This window comes from Candoia aspera, chromosome 7, assembly GCF_035149785.1.
Source record: "Candoia aspera isolate rCanAsp1 chromosome 7, rCanAsp1.hap2, whole genome shotgun sequence".
Classification (NCBI taxonomy): Eukaryota; Metazoa; Chordata; class Lepidosauria; order Squamata; family Boidae; genus Candoia; species Candoia aspera.
The window spans coordinates 7543680-7566395 of NC_086159.1; the positions used below are offsets into that span (position 1 = coordinate 7543680).

General features: G+C 43.5%; 1 protein-coding gene across 1 annotated transcript in view; it reads left to right on the forward strand.

Annotated features, from left to right (window-relative positions):
- Positions 1-22716, forward strand: part of EXOC4 (exocyst complex component 4) — a 387317-nt gene that overhangs the window by 318052 nt on the left and 46549 nt on the right. Inside the window, exons 12-14 of the mRNA XM_063308928.1 lie at positions 10223-10359; positions 14687-14842; positions 17081-17259. Coding sequence (XP_063164998.1) covers positions 10223-10359; positions 14687-14842; positions 17081-17259 — 472 coding nt within the window. The remainder of the gene's footprint in view (positions 1-10222; positions 10360-14686; positions 14843-17080; positions 17260-22716) is intronic.

A 22716-nucleotide genomic window follows, 5' to 3' on the forward strand; every position in this document is an offset into this window, starting at 1 on the left:
TGAATAATGTGGGAATTCATTAGATAGGCCCTACCCTTCTTGTACTTGGGGCACAGCATGGAATTTATTTTGCTTCCAGCAGGGAGGCTTCTGGTGGTCAGCATCAAACTTGATCCTCATTTATGGCAAGAGACTTGGACAGTGAGATTTCCCATCAGCATGTCCAGCATGGCTTAATTCCATCCTCACATATTAACAAGGACTTATAACTCATTTTGGTGGTTTCTGAGAAATGAAACAAAAGATTTCCAAATACCACAGTTTGTACTCCAAATATTGTCCCGTGCAATCATGTTGAAAAGGCCAAAAAGCATTTTTAGCTGTAGAACAACTGGTATATTTTAGAAAAACAACTCCAGCCCACTTGATTGGTCATTATTTAGCTAGCTTCCCCATTTGCCAGCTGTCCAAGCATAGGTGACATTTGGGGAAGGGGGTGATGGTGAAATAATATCTGGCCAATACAATCTGACCTTAATAACTGATTGAGACAGAAGTCCAGAAAAGGTCAACCAGATGGACAAAGAAGAGCCTTTAAATATATAATTTGGAAACTTGGTCTATTTCATACAAGAAGTTTTAAATAAGATTCCTTTCATTGGAAGGCTCCTGGTCATTGTAGCTACTGTAGATTCTGAATTGGCTGCAGATGCCACAGATGATCACCTTCTAGGTCCATTTTGGGGTGCCAAACACATGTCTGCCATCCCTTGCACATTCCTCAGAAGCATTTGGCAGGCTCTAACAATGGGGCAGAGGGGTGTAGAAGATGTTCTGTGTTCTCCATGACTTACTTGCTCCCCTGCCAGAACGTTACAAAGTTGGTTCTCATGCATAACAGCAAAGGTTACCTGAAGATTACTTACCCCATGGGACAGCTTTCCCCAGGGGACCAGGTTCCCTTCCACTTTGAGAATGTCCAGCGATCATGTTGACAACATGATGAGAATTGCAGTCAATCACATCTGGAAGACACAGATTTGGGACGGGTTGCTAAGGTAACTCATTCACTTACATTTGGCTTACGTAAACACAAGAATTTGTTTCTAAGTAGGATGAAAGAACACAATCTACCTTACGGGAAAAAAGTCTCCTCTGAATTGAGCTCAATTCCCAAGGATTATATGTCTATTTAATTTTCTTGGCAACACTGCAGAAGTGGTTTACAATTGCCTTCTTCCAGGATTTCTTTTTTCTTACTTCCTAGACTAGCTTGCAGTCCTTCCAGTATTAATTAGGCTCATTTTTATTTATTTATTTATTTATTTAGCGTATGGCATACAATGCCAGGGAGTCTACAATGTTTTTACACACGGTAGATGTCCTGGCACCAATAGTTCCTAGTTCTTTGTTGCACCGGTGCACGGCAAGAGGGCGAGCTGGCTTCGCACCAGCTGGCCAGCAGCATTCCTAGGGAAGTCGGCTCATCCGGGGCTTTTTCTCCACCGATCCTCCACCATTCACGTCCAGGCAGATCCAGCGCCGGTTCCTGCTCCCACGCAGAGCGCTGCCAGCATTTCCCCCCACCGAAATGGGTGTACCTATTTATCTACTCGCAGTTGCTGTGTTTTCGAACTGCTAGGTGGGCAGGAGCTAGGGACGAAATGACGGGAGCCCACTTCCATCACGCGGAGCTGGGCTCGGAGCGCTGGAGTGTCGACCATTTCTGGCTGCAAGCTCCAGCATCATTAAGCCACTGCGCCTCCACATCCCCTGTGGGCTCAACCCTGGTTAGTTTTTTCAAAATCAGCCACGGTTGGCTAACAGCTTGTCAGTTGGCCTAGTCAAACTTGCTGAGTGTGCTTGCACCTTTCACACAGATATGTGTTATAAGCTGAGTGTAGAAAACTGAAGAATGATGGAGGGCACTGATTGTGATCACCATCAAACTTCCCAGTTGTGTCTTCTTTTATGAGGCTTGGTTGCTGCTGGATTGTTCCCCTTTATTGCCAAGAAACGCTTCAGAAAGATGAGTAGCATCTGAAGATGGATTACCTCCATTCCAAGTTAATTTCTGTTTCCCAGCAGGACCTCATTTGAACCCCACTGGGCCTGGAAATGCTGCTGATTGGGTAATGGATGAGCGCTTTGTCGATGGCTGTGCCCGTGTTCGCCTGGTGCCAGCCTAGGCTTCCCTGGTGCCCTTCATTTCCCGCTTTGCAGCCTGCATTGCGAAAGCTAAATGGATTTTTTCACAGGACAGTAACTTGACTGTCATTAGCACGGGAAAAATAATGAACAAGAGCAAGACAGAATTTAAACGCTTACTCTGAGAAATCCAGTTCTGCCTGGAAGTGATGTAGAAGAAGATCAGCCATCTGCTCTGGTGGCAGACATGAACGAGGAAGGGCAAAGGCCCAGCTGTTAGGGGGCCTTGGTAGGATGCCAGCGTTATTCCATATGGACCTTTGGCCCTGTCCATGACAACTGGAAAGTTGCAGTAGCTCTAAAGGACCACCCAGACTTCTGCTTCTGAAAGGAGTTTATGGATTTTTGGTTTGAACGTCTGCCTTGTTTTTTCAAGCAGTGATAGAAATATTTTAAGTACATTCAGTGGTCAAGGGGATACTCTGAGGCCCTTGGAGACCGTGTCTGCTGTCTGAATCAGGAAGCCTTCCAACATTCTCAACTGGCTGCCTGGATTCTAATGCCAAGCTAAAATCCTGTCCTCGCCATATGGTGAGTTTAACCTCACAAGCCCCTTCTCCCACAAGCTTAGTGGATGCTGGCAGAACACAACTCCAAAGTTCACTTTTGCTGTAACATAAAACAAAGGTAGAAAAGGTGGTTCCATGGGGGAGTAGGGTGTCCCAAACGCCTTTCTTTGTGCCCATGGAGTCTGTGCCCCAACTGACCTTTTCAGAGTTCATGATGATGACCACAACGATGATGATGAAGATGAAGAAGAAGATGATGATGATGGAATAGAAGGCATCAGCCTGAACAGTGTATTTATTTGCAGCAATGCCTTTGGGTCCACACAAATCTCCCACTGGGACAATAGTGTACATCCTGGGACTGTGGATTTATGGGTCTTTAGTGTCCACCTATGCAAATGTCTTTATCCTCTTAAATTCTCTGTGTGCTCTCAGACCAAACTGAACACCAACCACCATCTTAGAATAAGCGTGTTTCCCTCGCTTCCACATGTTGTACAACAGAGAGAATAGCAGGACATTGAGCCCGTGTTGGAGGCGGCTCCTCTGAGGTTAAGAAAAGAAGCCCCAATGCCAGCAAAGGTCTCTTCTGATGAGGTCTGGTTTCTAAGAGTTGTGCCTCTCTCTCTCTCTTGCTGGAATAACGGTAGTAAATAATCGAATAGCCATCACATCACCTTGTAGCTTTGAGTCCTAAACTTTGACAGTTGAATTTTGTTGGCAGTTGAACATTAGGGACAAAGGACAAATTGTCCCTCAAGTTATACAAATTTGCACAGATTTGGATGCTGTTTCATCTGTCTTAGAAAGTCAGAAAAATCTATTTTTTCCACCATGATTCACCTTCCCAGACTCTGACATCTCAGAGCGGACCATGGAACTAAGGGATCTCAAGTATATAATCTGGTATTTGTGTACAAATGTGGTATAATACTTTTGAGCAGAAAGGGCTCAGTTATGTTGAATGTCGATGTGGGTGTGCATAAATAAATAAATAAAATCATTTGAGAGCCTTTTCATGGAATTTTCTTGGCAAAATTTACAAGGTAGGTTGCCAGGTCTTTCCTTAACCCTCCCCATTTGCCTGGGCTTGGGACCAGCATGTACACCTGGATGAACAAGTGCACATGGCTGGGTCGCACAGCAATGATGAGTATGAATCAAATTTGGAAAAGCAAGGATGTCAGCTGGACGACTAAGCGTAGACTAGTCCGCGCTAGCGTGTTCCCCATAACTACATATGGCTGTGAAAGTTGGACGATGAAAATGTTGGATAGAAGGAAAATGGATTCGTTTGAACTATGGTGTTGGAGGAGGCTCTTGCGCATCCCTTGGACTGCAAAGGTAACACATAAGTGTTGAAGCACATAAAACCGGTCATGTCACTAGAAGAAAAATAACAAAACTTAGACTTAGTTACTTCGGTCATGTCACGAGATCAACATTGTCGAAGAAAGACGTTATGCTTGGAACGGTCAGTGGCAAAAGACGACGAGGCCGCCGAAGAACGCGCTGGTTGGGTGTAATCAAAGCAGACACAGGCCGAAATATAAAGCAACTGAAAGAAGCTGTACAAGATCGGAAATCATGGAGAGAGCTGGCTTATGGAATCGCCAAGGGTCGGATACAACTGAATGGATAATTCAGTTCAAAATAAATAAAAAGAACCTTGTTGGATCAGACCTCTTATTCAGGATCCTGCTTTTCAGAGGGGAGAGCCAGCCAGGTGCTCCTAGATATCCAACAGCAGGCCTAGTATCTGCTTTCATGGCTATTTTGTGTTTTATAACAACAGATGTCAGGATTCCTTTTCATGACCTCTGGTCAGAACAGTCAAGGGAACATGCTTGTGTCAAGGCATAAAGGCCAGGGCCTTGCCCCATGCTTGTCCTGCCCCATACCTCTGTCCCTCAAGGCTGTCCTCCTCCTGAAGGTAGAAGCTCCATTTAGCTGTCCAGGCTAACAGAGGCACCTCGAGCTCTCTTGCACCTTTGACGGGGGCCGTTTTCCAACTCCTGACATCTTTCTCTCTGTACTTGTGGCCCCTTTTTTCTCCTCCCTGCCCTGAAGTCACAGGAGGAGATGGCACGGATTTGTAGGGGATCTTGTCAGCCTAATTGATTACTGTGCGGTTCACCCTGTTGATGGCAAGTGATACGGCATGGAGTGGAACAAATTTGTATGTATCACGCCTTCCTGCTGGGTCAAGCCAGGGCTTCCTCTTCTGACAGTGATTTATATATTTGCTGCTCCCCTCCCTAGCGAACAGTTTCCATCATGGGTCACTGGAGACCCCTGCTGGGAAGACCCCACCTGCACCATGGCAAGGGAAGGGGTGGATCAAGCTTTTCACAGGCTTATGCTCTGAACTTAATGGTGCTTGAGCGTCTGCTGGAGGTGGTGGAGGAAAAATAATTCATCCCCCCTGCCAGCAAAACCAGGGAGACTGTCCCTCTGCATTTCTGTGAAAAGACTGTCCTGCACAGCTTCAGTGTCTGATAGACTTTAAACTATTTCTGTAGTCAGAACTTCTCTTTCTTCCATGGACCATCCAGTTCTCATCCTTGGTTGGGCAAGTAGTCCTCAGGAAATCAGAGAATCATAGAAAACAAGGGTTATAGGAAGATCAGAAACATTGGATATATCTAACCCAACTCCCTGCCCAGGCTAGGAATTGTTCCAGAGTTGCTCCTCTGCTTGGTATTTTGCTCATTATAATGTTTTCTTTCCCTGCGTGGAATCCTCTTGTTTTTGAAAGCATCTCACTGCAATTAGAGTTTTAAGCCAACGGTGGCTGGTAAATTCCAGCATTTCCACATGACTGTTGTCAGCAGGCAGTTCTTCTGCATTTCATCCATTGCTGATGCGTGCTGTCTCCATCTTGTCGGTGTGCCATGTGTAGTTGGATTAACAGGTAGTGGAATAATTGAAAGGATGTAGTACTGCTCTCTATGCTGCACTGGTCAGACCACACCTGGAATACTGTGTCCAGTTTTGGTCACCACAATACAAAAAGAATGTGGAGGAACTGATAAGCGTGAAGAGAAGAGCAACAAAGATGGTAAAGAGCTTGGAGGCTAAATCCTATGAACAGTGGTTAAAGGAACTTGGTATGTTTAGCTTAAAGAGGAGAAGATGAAAGGGAGACGTAATAGCAGCCTTCCGATACATGAAAGGATGTCCCAGGGAAGAGGGAACAGATTTATTATCCAGAGCACCTGATGGTAAGATAAGAACCAGTGGGTGGAAGCTTTACAGTGAGAGATCCAAGCTTGAAGGAGGAGGAATTTCCTGACTGTGAGAGCTCTTAAGCAAGGAACAGCTGGCCTCCTGAAGTTGTCGGTGCTCCATCACTGGTGGTCTTCAAGAAAAGACTGGACAGCCATTTGTCCAGAATAGTATGAAGATTCCTGCGCTGGGCAGCGAGTTGGATTAGAAGACCTCCAAGGACCAGGCTGTCCTTTCCAACTCTATCATTCTATGATTTATTTATTTGCTCGTTTGCTTATTAGACTTTTTATCTTGTGTTTCCTTCAGGAAACCTCCCTCTTCCTATCTTTTTGTACAACAAGAAACCTGTGAGGTAGGCTGGGCGGATAAAGAGGAACTGGCCCAAGGTCATCTACAGAGCTTTTGTGACTAAGAACACAGAGGGACTTGAACCAGGATCTCTCCAACTCCAGGGCAATACCTGAATCACTACACCACACTGGCTCTCCCTGTCCTACTATCTGAAGCTAAAATCCACCCAGCTTTAGAATTCTGCATTGCTGGTCCTTTGCCACTTCCTTTCCTGCCCCTTGTAGTCTGGGCTCAGGTTAATGCAGCCTTTCTCAACCTTTTGACCCTGGAGGAACCCTTGAAATATTTTTCAGGCCTCGGGGAAGCCCTGCACATTCAGGTTCAACCATTGGCCAGAAGTTCCAAAATTATTAGTCGTTTCATGGGTAGGGCTGTATATATGCATTAACAGTGTTCTTAAGCTAAAAAGAAAGAATGAAACTTACCTCTTTAATGTGAAGTTGCCTGAATTTGAAATAATTTTTTTGATAAATCATGATCTCCCAAGGACCTGTCATGGAACCCTAGGGTGCCACGGAACCCTGGTGGAGAAACCCTGGGTTAATGGGATGCCTTCAGCCTGGCAGAGTTTTGCAGGCCAGTTGAATACCAACAACGGAAGTCCTTCCAACCTCTGTCTCTTCTCTGCTCAGATGCTCTCCGCAAAGTGCCTTTGACAACTGTCAAACCACCCTCCAAACAGCGTGATCCGCATGCTAAAGGCCAGGTTGCGGCACTGAGCCTGGAGACACCTCCCCGACTCTTTTTAGAAGGTGGGAGAGGAGAATCAATTCCTGTCACTCACAACTAAATCTGCAGGAACAGGATTATGGATCTGGGGCCTTTTGGCAGCACTTTAATCTTAAAATCAATGCTGAGAAAGAAGCTGGTTTGGGGAAAGGTAACAGAGTGGGTGTAACTTTGATGAGGTTTTGAAACTTCAGATGCCGACGTGTCTGACACCCTTGTCTTTGTGATGGAGGGGAGCAGGGGGGCTTGCCTGTCACAGCCGATAGAATTTCCTGCCCAGAGGACTTCAGTTCAATATATAAACACAAGCAAGTTGCAAAGGACTTTCCAAAAATCTTGCTTTTTAAATACACAGCTGAAGAAATCACCTTGCCACCTGAATGGGGTTCATATTACCTTGTGGTTTCAGTTGCATCCCAGACTGAGGAGCAGCGAGCACATGGGCAGGCTGCAAAGCCAGCTTGTCCTCCAATACCGTGTAGGAATACTGTTCTTGACCAGGAGAATAATAGTTGCAGGCTGCAAGCAATTCAGAGTCAGCATTTCTTGGGAAGAGGTGCCAAAAGGCCTCTCAGAAACAGAGTTTCTGGCCATCCTAATTGAAACCATTTTTTTTTAAAGTAGAAGATGTCAGGCTGGCTCATTTGGGAGAAAGCTGAAGGTGTTCTAGTCCAAGTAATATGTTGATGAAAAGAGGAACATGGTATGGAGTGGGACAAGCAAAATTTTTCTCCTCTCTTCCTAACAACAGATCTCAGATTGGCAAGTAATATATTCAAGGCAGAAAAAAGATAGGATTTTTTAAAAAAAATATGGCCAAAAGTTTAAATGACCTCAGTAGGTAGCTCACCTGGACTCGGCTTAGAAGCTAGGCAGGGCTGGGTCTGGTTAGTACTTGGATGAGAGACCTCTAGAGCAGTGTTTCTCAACCTTGGCCACTTCAAGCTGTGTGGACTTCAACTCCCAGAATGCTGGCTGGGGAATCCTGGGAGTTGAAGTCCACACAGCTTGAAGTGGCCATGGTTGAGGAACATTGCCCTAGAGAATTCTAGGGCTGCAAACTACACTGAAAAATTAAAGAAAAAAACATATTAAAAACTCTAGGAGTCAATTCAATTCTAAGCAGACTTTACCTGATAAGCTGAGATGGCTTTAAAAAGAGATTTTTGAATGTTAGAGAACGGTAAACCTCCCAGAGCATCGCTAGTGACTAGTGATGAATATTGTGCCGCTGGGTATCATTTTCTGGGGAATAAGCAATGGAAGAAGGAGGACTCTTGCTCAAATATTCCTTGCAAGCTTTCTGGGAGCATCTGTCCAGTCCAGCACCACCCCTACCCACCCCCAATTCCCTCCAAATATATAGTAGGACTACAATTCCTTGCTACTGTACCTACTCATTCTTGCCATCCCAGCCTGAGAGGTGCTCTCCATTCAGAGTTAAGGATGGGCGGGTAATATATTTTAAGGAGCTGACCTTTCAAAACACACATTTCAGAATGTATTCACTCTTGAATTTTGCATATTTCTGTGGTTTTCAGTGCATTGTATCGACACTATGTCAGAAAATTGGAAAAGGGCAAAAACAGTGGAAAATTTACCCAGATGTTGTAGAACCAGGTCTTTGTACAATAAAAGTTTGACTTTTTTATAGACACCCTTCAGCAGACTTTGGATGCTGCAAAGAAAACCTAAATTTTGACTTCGTCCCTAAACGCTGCTATTTGGCAACGCTGTCTAAACAGTATTCACCGCTGCATATGTGTTAGCATTTTATTTATCTATTTATCATATTTATATAGCCGCCCATCTCACCAAAAAGTGACTCTAGGCAGCGCACGATAAAAACAATGGTAACATCAAAATATCGAAACAAGTACAGTTAAAAAGACGTTAAGCAAAGCATCATGTCTACAAAATTTGGTCAAAAAAGTCAAGAATATGACTGTAATAGTACAACCAAAACACCATCGTTTTTTTATGTGTTGTGTGTGCAATACACACAAAAAACAGGCGGAGCTTTGTTCGCACCATTATGGATACCATCTTGACTTCTTTTATCATAGCCTGTGGACACCCCTGGTTAGCGTTATGTCTTCTGCACAGAGGCTGTGCTGCATCTCATCCTATCAATGACAATATCTGCATCTTTCAGGAGCATTGGTATCTGGGATAACATAAAGATGCTTCTGTTGTTTCTCTTTATTTTGTCAATACTTGATTTAATCAAGTATTGACAAAATAGGAGAAAAGAGCCATTTTCCAAGACAGGAGAAGAGGAAAAGAGCAGTTTTAAACATAAAACAAACTTTAGAGCTGGTTTTCTTACATTTTAAGAGGGTTTTTTGTTGCTGAAAAATCCCTTTGGATTAACAGACATTTGGCTTTAACGGACATCTCTTTTCCCCAATTGGTCCATTAAACTGAGGTTTTATTGGACTCACCTTCATATGCTGTTCCAAAGGTATTTTATCTTTCTTATTATCTGCCAGTAGCTGGTCATGCATAGAGATCAGTGTATGTGCCATTAACAGACAGTCTTTAGCTACTATCCCCCATGCCAGAATCAAGACAGGCTTTCAGGACTGTCTTCCCCCGCAACACCTAACTGCACTTTCTCCTCAAAAAATGCTATGTCTTCTCTCTCCCAGTCAAGGACTGCATTTTCATTAGAGGTACAGAAATGCAACTCACTTGATGTATCCATATACTGCACATAACCTTCTGCAGTAGGTTGTTTCGGATCTCTGATGTCCTTCTGCATCTCAGAACACTTCCTGCATCAGTTCTTTGATATGCTCTTTTACTCTTTCCCTTGCTTTGTTGTCCCTTTTCATACTATTATTTGCATTTTCCATCTTCAGTTACAGTGTCCTGGAAGTTGGTATTATTATTATTATGTTGATCGCACAGCCAGCCAGATGTTTAGAGTGGATTCGGCATTTTTGTCCACCGATCGAGTCCTTCTCAAGGAGCTAGGATAGGCAGATGTTGTTGCTTAATAATAATAACGGCATTGCTGCAGGATGTAAGCTGTTCCAAGTAAAGCTGCCTTTTGCAGTTGACTGATGGTGATGCCTTTGGTCTGATTTAGCAAAACCTTGCCTTCATTCTTACACTACTAAGTGGTAGAATTAGTTACAATTAACTATTGCCTCTGTGCACTTGTTGGCATGTTTCAACTGCTTTGGAAGGGCTTGAAAAAGGCTTTTCTTGACTCAGCCTCTCCGTGTGATTTTTCTTATTATTATCAGAGCACAGTAATTGTGGAGAAAACTGTCCAGGACCTCATGAATTTGATGCATGACTTAAGCGCCTACTCTGATCAGTTCCTGAACATGGTATGTGTCAAACTCCAGGAATACAAGGACACCTGCAATGCAGCTTACAGGTACAGCTTCCTGGAGGAGGGTGTGAAAAGGGACTCTTTCCCAAATATGGGAGAGTTTCCTTGAGAATGTGGAGCTTTTTGCTTAGGAGAAAGGGGAATTGAGAGCTTTCCCAAATCATGCACGGGGCTGGAAAAATAGAAAAGAGGGAGACTTTTCTTCTCTCCTAACCCTAAAACGCAAGGTGTGATCAGCAATAAGAAGTACCCATCCTTTGAGACCCCCAATTCCAGTGAGAAGTATTAGTCAGGTTAGACGTCAAGCCCCAAAGTGGTGTTAGGAGAGCAAAGGTACAGCCCGATCTGTGTTTTGTAGTTTTAACCCCTTGAGTTAAAATATAGCTTGATCTTTCTGTCAAGAGACCCAAAAGCACAGTACTGTCATTGCTTCTAAGAATCAAGAGCATCCTCTTCATTGCTTGTAAAATTATAGAGAAAATAGGAGTAAAAGGTCATTGTTGCCTTAATTTCATTTTCTTTGAATCTGGCACACGCACTGACTAACCTCTAACATATCCGCGAACAGAAATGTGTCAGCTGATAAGAAATTCCATTTAACTATAAAGGCTGACGGCAAATTAATAAACTGGCTCTCTGATCAACTTTCGGAGAGAAGAAAAATGTTCCAGGCTTTGGTAGTGTATCGTTTTTATGCATTTTAAAGTTTGCACGATCCATTTCATAGCCTCAGTTTTTATATACTCCGAATAAGGCAAAACAAATGTGTTTTCCATGTTTTCTTTTCATTTTTTGATCCTTCAGAATGCAGGATAAGATGGACTATTTCTCATTCAGAGGCTTTATTTGGGAGATGGTTTATCTTTACTCAGCAGCTCTCAAGCTGTGAATCCCCAACATGTTTCATTACCATCTAAATTTCCAGGGAAAAAGCATAACCTATATCAGGATTGTCTGATACAGGTTGCAGATTAGTGCTAAATCAGTGAATCTGGAAACTAGTTGGATCATGAGCTGTGAGGCAAGACCAGTAGCCCTGCTTGTTTTGGATTTTTCTTGTTCCATTGATACAGGACCGCAAATCAAACACAGCTCAGAACTTCAAAAGCGAGGAAATATATAATTTCCCCCAATTTTGTGGAAAAAATGGAGCAGTTTTTTAGCATTTTTAACAAATCAGTTGCCACAGGGAGAAAAGGCAGCCTTCAGAGTGTCAAAGATAACATTCCCAACTTCCTGAGCCCTGAAATATATAAATGAATTCAAATGTAAGTGGCCAACTGACCTGACCCCCCAACACCCCATTGCTAAAGGCAGATCAAGGGAAGAATAAGATGGACCTGGCAGAGAGCTGCTGAGCTGTAGAGGCACGCTCTCTCCAGTTGTCTTCCTGCCGCTTCCCAGGAAATGGCACCTGCTGTGCTGTAATTAGAGCAGCCCTGATTTCAGTGACCGATCCCTGATTACTGGCAGAAGAAATAAGAAACTAGAGAGAATGGAGGACTTGATCTGCTAGCAGGTGCCAGATACAAATAGAAACCATTCTATTGTGTACGTGATTCAGAAGTGCATAAAGGGGATAAGAGTTTTGCAAATCCTCGGCGTCTGTCTGGCTAAATGAGCAAGGGAGTGGCGAGAGGAGAGGCTATGTAACACTCACTGAGACCAACCCTGTCCGGCTCAGTTACCTGGAATCCTTCAATCATAGAGGCTGACCACTGAACCTGGACTTCCCAGCCTATAAAGCTCCCTCTCCATCACTGAGGTTGAGACCATCCCCATTTCCCACAGCCTGCTCTCTCAGAAATTCTTTATAGTTGGGTCAGGGAACCCAGAGGTTACAATCTGGTCCCTCCATCCCAGACTTTGGGAGTCGTACTTCCAACCTCACAAGCTCTCCACCCCTTGATTTTGTGGAAAGGATGCCGCAACCACTGAGCAAGGGCTCCTTTCCAGGAATCCTCTACTTTACTGCATGTCTTAGGGCAGAAACACACATGCTATATCTCTTGTTGAGTTTTCAAAGGTCTCATATTCAAAACATCTGGTCTGAGATAGGCCGTGCGTTTGTGGATTGCTTCATCGGCCCCCAGAGGTTCCCCCCACTCCAAGCCCTTCTTCAGCTTTGTGTCAAGCTCTTCAGCAGCTGCCTAAAACTGGAAATGATTTTTTGCAAGCAGGGTTATTCCACCCTCAGCAAGATTTACTGAGATGGATGAGAGGGGGTTACAAGAATTCCAGCAGTAAGATTATTTTCTGTTTAGAACCAGTATATCCCCCTGTATATACTGGTGGGGAGTTCTCTGTTTTCTTTCTAACAGTAATCTGGTGGGGATCTGGGTTGTTCAGGAGAAAGAGAGAAGCTTCCAGCTGGCTGTTGACAGAAAGGTCTCCTGAAACTTTATCAGTCTGGAAACTGGCTCTTACACCTTGTCACTTAAGTTTGACAAGCAGGCAGGTCAAGCAAATATCCCGTGTGCTCAGCATGTTCAGCTGTGGAGGAAGTGGGTTGTCTTCAGCACACCCAGTCGCCTGTTCCCATGTTGTACTCCTCCCCACTCCCTTTCCCCCCTCCTCCAGGGAGTGCCATCCACCACAGCAGTGCAGGTGGTGGTCTGTGGCTGAGTGAGCCAAGAACTAATTCTCAGACTGCTGTGCTGATGGTAACAGTCCAGTTATTAGCAGAAGAGGACAAATTGCACCACTCCTGGGAACTGGGGTGGGGAAGTTAGATTCCGGCATTGGTTTTAGGCTGCTGCTGTGTTCACACCTCTATATCCCATATACAATTCGCAAAATGGCTCTCCAGGCCTGTCCCTGTAATCGGTGATTCTCAAAGGGTGTTCCACAAACTACTGATGGTCTGTAGATGTTTGTGAGTTCTAGCACTCAGAAACCTGACAAGAGTGAACATCTCTCAGGGGCAGTTACCAACATGCCATGCTATTATATTTGTAATCCAAAAGGTCAGGTGTGATTCAGAAATAAGAGGGAGAGGGAGAGGAAGAGAGAGGTGGGATTTCATTGGGCCAGAGATCGTCTCTCCCTTAGTATTCAGAGATTTCTCTTGAATAATGTTCTTAACTAACAGGTTTGTGCTGAGCATTGTCGTTATGGTACGGGGTACCTTCATTCGTTTATGAATTCCTTCATTTATTGTGGCTGCCCAACTGACAGTTGCAACTCTGAGTGGCTAACATGGGATTAAAAACCAACAAAATTAAAATAAAGGCAGCAAAAAAAAAAAAGCATGACACAGTTAAGGCCAGCCCACAATCATTCCATGTTACCATTACAAATCGGGTCATCCACCACTCTGGTCCAGTGCCTGGGGAAAAAGCAGGTCTTGAAGGCCAGCAGAGAGGGGGATCTGAATCTCAGGATGTCAGGTGTTCCATAGGCCATGAGCGGTGGCAGAGAAGGCATGTCTCCTGGGCCCTGCTGGATGACATTGTATTATGAAGGGGGCCCAGAGCATACCCACCCTATCAGATCTCATGGGATGGGTAGATTCAAGAGGAGATAGGTGGTCCTAGAAGTAACCTGGCCCATGATTAGATAATACTTGAAGCCTGCAGAAGGAATATTCCCAGGTCTGATGTCTAAAAGGCACACAGGAAGAATCTAAGTTATCTCTGAGGTGCAAAAGTTGAGAAGAAAACTCTTATATTTATTAGACTGTGAAATAAATGCCCCAGAGAACTCACAAGCCTCATTTCCGTTGTCATTTCAGACTTGAGTAATCAAAGCACACCAGTTAGTCTAGTCTAGCAAATAGGCCCTTGATGAGAGGGAGATGGGAGAAATGACCAAGTTGTCCTCTTCCTCCTCAGATAACAACATTTTTCTGATATGGTTTCGTCTGAACACTAGGAAAAACGGTTGGATTTTCTGCAGTATGAGTGCGGAGGGCTATTTGTTGTTCAAGGCAGCTTTTCCTTTTATATTCTTTTCAATTTTGCATTTGGTGTTTGGTGTAGCTCAGGGGTTGATAGTTTAGGAAATGGGAAAATACATTGTTCCAGAGAGTAGCGAAGGCTGAAATGGAGATGGAGACTCAGAGGATCAGTGGCATTTGAAAAATCAAAGGGAGTCATTTTTTTGTGGGCAGATTAAACTGCAAAATGGGTAAGAAGGATCTTGGACTCTACCAGTGTGCTGATGAAAAGGCTTACACGCATTTGGGTTGCAAAGAATTCTACACCAGCCCAGGTGATTCTCAGTGTCAATGAATCATGTATAAGGACAGTAGCCTCTCCTGCACAGAGACTTCCAGTGTTATTTATCCCGTGAGCTGGAAACAAACAACCCACTAGTACTTGGCCAATCCAGCTTTCTTCCTCTAACTGCCCCCTGGTTCTTTTTATTTTAGGAGCATTGTCCAGTCAGATGAGAAGATGGTTATAAGTGCATCTTGGGCAAAAGATGATGATATCACTAGACTCCTGAAGTCTCTTCCAAACTGGAGCAACATGGCCCAGCCCAAACAGTTGAGATCAAAAAGGGAGGAAGAGGAAGACTTTATAAGGCAAGTTCTTCCCAAGATCCATGGATGTAATCACTGTTGAAGCTGCTTAACCTGGGCTCCGTCTTCTTACTGCTAGGGCGTGAACCTCCAATCTTCTGAACGAACAAAGACAAAGTGCTCTGAGATTGCTTGTTGCCAGGAAGTTGGGCTGAACTGTGGAATGTTTTCTTTGAGTGTTGGAGGTTGCTTAATAATGGGTGTTACTTTAGCAGATGACTCAAAGTTGGACCATCTGACCGCCTGATCAATTCTCTTAGCTTTCATGGTCCAGCTGCTGACCTATTCCTCCCCCTGGAATAGCTGGAAAAGCCTCTTCGCAGCTACTAAGTTGTTTTAGAAATCCCTGGTGATAAATGAGAGGCTGTTTATTATAGCTTGCCGGAGTCCATTAGGAAAATTATGTTAAGGAATTCCTATCCCTTCCATATAGTCTGGAGCCAGCCTGTGAGGGGCTGAAATTGATCAGACTTCCCCTCCCCTTGTAGAGAAACAGATGGCTTGTTTTGGAAATACCGCTATTTCAGTCCACGGCTGGGCAGTTTTTTAAACTAGGAAGGGGGATAAAAATATTTAAATTAAAATAAAGATGGAGTGAAAGAGTCCCAAGTTGGCGATGATGGAGTTAGGTCCTATAGATTTCAGTGGGATTAAAGGGTTGGTTTGAATCTAATCCAGTAGCTGTGTTTGTTCAACACCTTTAGCCTGGTTGCTGAGTTAATGTATTTTCTAGGTTCAAACGGTAGATTACCCATAAACTCACCAAATTGGCTGGGTTTGCACAACACATTAAGTCACCTAAAACCTAAAGTTAGTACTAGTTAATCTTAGCTGCCACTTGGTCTTCTACTAACCCAGTTATGTGTATTGTATAAAGCCACTTAATACCCCTGTTTCCACAATATGTTTAGCTAGACTGGGAGTTGAGGGAATTTGTTGTGGAGACATAAAACATGAAAAAGAATGAGTTAACCTTTCAACTAATTCTCAAAGGGTTAAATTTAGCCCAGAATAGACCCAGTCATGGTATCAGCAAATCAGCATGCCTTAGTAGCATGTGGATGAGTTCGTTTTAGGATGCAAATTCACCATGTGCTTCTGGAGGAAGCTGTTTGTTGCCCCTCCCACATTCCTTATCTCACTTCCTCCTTCTCCATCTGGAAAGCAGCATGCTTGCTGCCTCTCTTTCTCCATCTTGGGCCATGCGGTGGGCCTACAATGTCCCCTTTTCTGCATGCAGCTCTTAGCAGCAATGAGGGCTAAGAGTTTAATTCAGTTTAGGGAACAGAAGAAAGAAGAACCAGAATAATCAACTTTTCTACCAGAGATGGATGTAACTGAACCAAATAAATCAGTAAGACTCTTTTTACTTATTTTTGAACCTACTTTGTCTAAGTGTATAATTCTTTATGCTTGGCTGGGCTAAGTGTGTAAGATCAGTAACCTATATTTCTCTAACATGCTCATTAATACTATTTAAGATAATATTCTTTTTCTGTGCACATCTTTCACTGTGTTAAGCTCTGCTCCATTCAGTGGTCCTAGCTGTCCACTAATGGATTCAAAACTAACTCTGCACACTCATCAGCGTTTTGGGAAACCCAGTTAATTAACTCATTTTGCCTACCTAGTCCTCCACAAAAAAGAGCTAGTGGGAAAGAGTGGCTGAGAAAGTGAGCCTCTCTATGAAGAACTCATGGCCAAAGCATGGCATTACAACACATACCTCCCAAACACTCACTGACTGCAGCAGCCAAGCCATGGCGATTGCTGTCAGTCTAGCCAGTGGGAACATCCAAACGATGTCATGAACCCTCATCAATGTTTCCCTGGTGTAAAGGCTCACAAGATGGGAGATATTTCCTGAAGGAAGTTGGCAAGATGGGAGATATTTCCTGAAGGAAGTTGGCAGTGAAATGGCCATTTTGACCCAGCTAGTGCAATTGTGTGCCACTAGAGTCATTGGAAAAGAGATGTGATTGGGCAAATGGGTGACTGGGTTAGGCTTATTGTGGAAACATTATGTTTAACAAGATAATCTGCTGATCCTGTTCCCAGAACCAATGGCCTGGGAGTGGGCAAGTGTGGGCTCAGATTGAGGCACATCTGAAATCAGCCTCCAGCAAAGTTGAGCAAGAAGATCCTGTTATCCTTAACATCTGCTTTCCCAACAGAAGGTTTCCTGACCCAATAATGCTGTTCTGCATTAGTGACACATCCCTTGCTCTCTTTTTCTTCTAGGACTGCCTTTGGCAAGGAGTCTGAAGTTCTCATTGGGAACCTGGGAGATAAGCTGATTCCCCAGCAAGAGATTCTCCGGGACGTCAGTGACCTGAAGGCCTTGGCCAACATGCATGAGAGTTTGGAATGGCTCTCAGGCCGGGTGAAGGCCGCTTTCTCCAGTCTTCCATTGGCACAGAGTAAGTGGCTTCTGGGGACACACAACACTGGACATTTCACTAGTTCCATTACAAGCTAGATGGCTTGGTTAAACCGATGGGAAGTACATTTGATACCAGCAAAGGAAAATCCTGTGGTCATTCAGAATTTAATTTACAAAATTCACTGCTCACAAATGTAGGGGTGGTGGTTACCATTTTTGATGATTTTCAAATGAGATTGGATCAAGTGTGGTTAAAGGGTTGGATTAGGACTAAGGAAAACCAAGTCCAAAGAAATCCTCAACCACAGAATCCCCAAGAATGACTTTGGGCCAGTCCCTCTCTTTCTCTTTCAGCCCAGCCTACCTTGGTTGTGAGCAGAATTGGAGGAGGGTGCATTGCATAAGCCACCTTGCGCTCCTGGAGGAAAAGGCAGGATATTAATTCAACAAATTAAGTAAATAAAAATAAAATTGTAAAATAAAATAGTGTCCTGTGGATAATTCTTTCCATAGGACCTCAGCACTCTTACGAGAAATCAAGGACTGACCTTGAATTGAAGATACAAGCCATCTTAGTTAGGATGAAGATAGCTTTTACAGAAACAAAGAATCTGGCTTTCTATACATGCCCCAAGATTTAAGGCCTGGGTTTCCTTCTCCTGCCCTCCTACTGGTTGCACCTGGCCTTCATCTACAGAATGGTCCTGTGTGGTCCCAGGACTGCTAAAATATAGTGGATATTAGTAAAGATGAAGCCAGAAGATGTGGAAGGCCACAGCAGAAGGTCAGGAAGGAGAAATGAAAATGGACATTGAAAAGTAATGTAACACCTGCTCATAGCTTAATGATGGGCTGAAATCCCAGTGGAACTCCATTGCTTAAGTAAGAAACAGGCTTCTGGTTTTCTGTAGAATATTTTGTTATAACCTGTTATTATTTAAGAGTTAGGCAATAGATTTATTCCTTTTACCATTTCACACAATTTCGAAGAGTTTCCACACATCCAGTAAAGGTTTGGATCCTATGGGCAAGCAGTATGCATTGTCTCAAACGCACAGAGAAAGGAGGTAGGTTTTACCCACATATCTGCCTTCTGCTGAACCAAGGTGGGGTAAGGTAGTAGTCTTCAGACTTGTCCAAAAGTTAGAGTTACGATCCTTTGTAAATGTGGTTGTACAACAGTCCAGCCAGCCTGGGTGAATTCATCCTTATTCTGTCAAAAAATGCCTCCTCCTACAGATAAAAATTCAATAACCTTCTTTTCTGCATCTCTGCCACAATTATCACTCACTTAAACCCAGCTCAGCTAATGTGGTGTTTTATCAAATCCCCTGGTGCCTGCTTTTCTTCATTATTTAATGTTTGCTAAGCTGATGACACTTCCGTATCTGCACTGCTTCAGACTTGGATTCTTGTGTTTTCCAACTGGCCAGATAAGAGACTCATTTTTCTTTACATCAGAAGAGCAGGCTTTACCAACCAGGTGCCCTCCTCTGGGGTTAGACTACCACATCCATCATTCCTAGCCCCTGTGGCTGAATTCACTGAAGAACGTTTTTCATTCACCGTAGTTCACTCCGACTGTTGCTTGTGAAACAGTGCAGTTTGCAAACTAGTTTTTGGTGAGAAAGAAACATTTGTCAGTTGGCCTGGGGACAGAACTTCAGAGGGAGAAGCCACCTGATAGCTGGGAGACGGTCCCAAAGAAAAGCAGAGCTGAAGTACAAGGAGAATGGGGAGGGGGAGGAGGTAATGGACATTGATTTCACACTATGCATGACTTGGATATTGAGGCAGCCCATTTTCTGAGTTCATGCAATAATCAAATGGGTTGAGTTGACTGAACACACAAACCTGGGATAATGAAATATTCTGCTCAAACAAATGATCTCTATTATGCCTTACAGTGATGTTGTGATGGTAGAGAAAGTGATGTCTTGGCTCATACAACCTGCTAAGACAATGGCTGGGTTGAGCTATAAAGTACCTGACCCTATTTAGCATGTTGAGTGGATTCAATTGCCTCTGCCCTTCCTACTTTGGCTTTTGAAGCTGCATGATTTCAAAAACTGGGCCCTTGAGGAGACTAAAGCTTTTAGGTAGAGGAAAGATTTACAAAGATTTGCAAAATGTTCTGACAACGAAACTACTGAAGGAGCCTTTTGAAGAATGGAATCAGAAAACAGCAGCCACAATATCAACAATGTCAGTAATGATGTCTGCTTCTATGGATAGACGATGTCCAAAAGATGTTATTGAAGAAATGACAGATGGAGAACAAATTTTAGCTGACAAGGCAGAGATGGTATCAGAAGTGGATTTACAACTAACAGGCCAAGAGAATGACTTAGAAAAGGATGTTTCACTGAATTTACAAAAGAAATTGGCTGAGGCTTTAAAATGTAAAAGGGAAATACAAATGACAAACCAAGAGAGTGACCTGGATAATTTTTTTCCTACTGGATTTACAAAAGAGACTTGTTAAAGTCTTGAAGAACTCTGTGCGATGGTACAAAGAAGAAATGAAGAGAAATAAAATCCTACGACAATATTTGAATGAACTAGATTAAGATTTTTAGAAGTAAAAGGAAGGAATATGAAATTGGTTTATTTGATCAAGGTTAAAACAAGATATGTGGCAATCCTTTACAGACTTCTGCTGACACCAGGACTGAAGAGATGATGTTTTATGGATTGGTTTATAGATAAGAAATGGGATATGGGATGAAGAGATAAATGTTTGTAACCTTAGAGGGGGTGAAGAGTCACTAAATTTGTTTATACTTGTTGTGATGAAGGTTGGACGTTATTTCTTTATATATTATCTCTCCCTTATTATATTCCTACTTCTCCTTTTCTTTCTCTTTTTTCATTTTTCTTGCACTTTTTACTCCTTCTTTCTATTCTCTTTTCTTTCTTTAAGTTTAATTTGTATTAGATTTTACTATTATAATCAAAATTCTTAATAAAAATTATATATTTAAAAAAAAGAAGAGAGCTGAATTTTATGAACCAGCTGCTCAGGAGAAGAAGGCATTTTAATCCTTCCTTTCTCACACCGTTTTCTCAATTAAAATCCTCTCTCTCACATGACCTGGAAAAAGTTCCCGGTCACAGCAAAGGGACTGAGCAAGGGTGAAGTCAATTCCTACATTATAGTTTTTCTCCTTCTGTAACCAGCATGGGAGGGAGGAGGGATCTCAATCAGAGAAACAGGAGGAGGAAGCGGAGGCAGAGAGTCAACCCTATGTTCCCCTGCAAAATGCAAGTGACACGCTCTGCCAAGCTGAGCCTCACCTGTTTGAGACCTGAGGCTGTTTTAAGATCGGCCTAGAGTGAAGACTAAGATTGGCTCTTTGGAAGCAACGTGCAAGCTGGCCTTGAAGGCGACCAAGCAGAAAGGAAGTGAGTGCCGATTGGCAGACGTAAATCTTCTCCCCAGAGAAAAGAAAACGTGAGAAGCAGGGATGAGACAGTTGCTGTTCAGGCTATACTGATATGCATAATCCCCTGCGTTCCCCAAATTGTACTGTGGCCAGCATAATCACTCATTATAGGAGCCGCTCCTGCGCCTTCTCCTACTTAAAGGAGGCATGGGGGGGGGGTTAAGTTAATCGGCCTTGGAATTTTTTGTTCTAGTATGAAGCGGGAGCAAAGTTCTATCGCTTTGCTTTTTGCAGCTGTCCCATGGTACACCTGGTGCCTGCCCAGGGTCTTGGACCACAGTTCCCACCATCTGCCGGTGTAGTCTTTAGTGGCTGGAGATGACTGAATCCTAGTCTCGGCATATTTATCACCCGTTTGCCCCATGCAAAAATCCAGGACTTCAAGTTTCCATCATTGTGCTAGGAAACAGCCTCCATCTCTTAAGTCTCCAATTCCATATACATTTACTTGGAAGTAAATCCTTCTGAACCCCCTGGACTGTATTTCTGCATAGATATCAATAGAAAATCAATAAATGGTTGATTGTCCACAGTAGCTCTTTTGGTTCCCATGTCTGTAATTTGCTTTGATTTTTATTGCCTGCTGTCTTGATGTTGTGTTCTAAACCATTGTAAGTCCCCTAGAGTTTGCATTGTGTGAAAAGGGGTGCTATTTGTTTGTAAAAAGGAGAAAAACAGATAGAATCCACACGTAAATCCACACGTAAATACCTATTGTGCTGTTTCTCAGCAGAGCAGGGAAAAAGAGAAAGAAATAGTAAGTCAGTCTAAGAAATTAAAAGCATAAGGTAAGAAAAAGAAAAGGAAACAGAACTACATCTAGTTTACAGCAACTGAATGTACGTCTTTGTATGTTTCAGTCTTTGTAGACCATCCCTACACCCTTCATATGTTTCCTTTGTTCTTCAGATGTCTCGCCTCTGTCTTTTTGAGGTCCTCAACAACCATTCTTGGTTTCCCCCTTCCGTGTCCCATTCTTGCATCTATCATGGATTGGTTTTGTGATTCAACCCTTGTCCATGATCCAACCAAGGCAAATGCAGTCTCCCTGGTTTCAGAAAGGAGCTTGTGTCTGTCCCCTTGGAGTCAGCAAATTCAGAAATGAACCTGGGTCATCGGCGCAGGCTTTCTTGAGATGGTTTAGTATTGATTTCTGTTTTGTTACTTGTCTTTGCTTTCGAGTCTGGGAAGTGAATACCAGGACCCATAGAAAAAGGACAGTCTGTGGTGAATTGGTTTCTACCAGGGTTATTTAGTGTCTGCAGGTAATGGAGGTGGGGGAGGCTGTTGCAGAGCCATTCTCTGTGATGCACACTTCTAAAAAAGCACCTTTCCTGCTCCGAATGTGATGTGATGTTGAGACCAAATGAAGAAGGTAGCTGGCATGACTGAGCTGGCAGAAGGTCTCTTGGTTGTGTTACATATGGATGCACACTGTGAAGGGGAAGGGGAAGGGTGTCTGATTTCCTTGTATCCTAAGTGGATGAGGCAGCTTTTGCCTTGGGGAGAAAGAGCAGCAGCTGCTGTTTTGTCAAGCAATTAAAGGTGACAATTGTCTGTGCAGCTAGGAACTGAGAGGGACTACCAGGCGGTGCAGTGCGTGAAGGTTCCTCAGGGATGAAGGGGTAGCCACCCTTCAGTCTATCATATCTCTCAGCTAGGTGGTCAGCCAGCTGGCAGCTTCTCTCTGCTTTGCAAAGCGTCAGCCCTTCAAGGTAAATCAGACTAGGCAACCAAAGTTACGTCTCTTAACACTACTTTGATTGTAAGGTTGCAGTAACAGAATCTTGCAAGTCTGAATACGCTCCCCCCTCCCTCCCTCCCTCCCTCCCTCCCTCCCTTTATCTTTTTCTTCATGAGAATTAGGTAGAGTCTTGTCTGAGGCACTCTCTCGGGTTACAGTTCTGCCCTAGACTCGGATTTCTTTTATCTGACCATAGTCTTGGTAGTGGCTCTTCCTCCTGTCCCTCAAGGTTATTCCTTCTGCCTATTACATAAAGTAAGAAGTTTCTTAAGTTGAGCTTGATTCCTGTCATCACTACTGACAC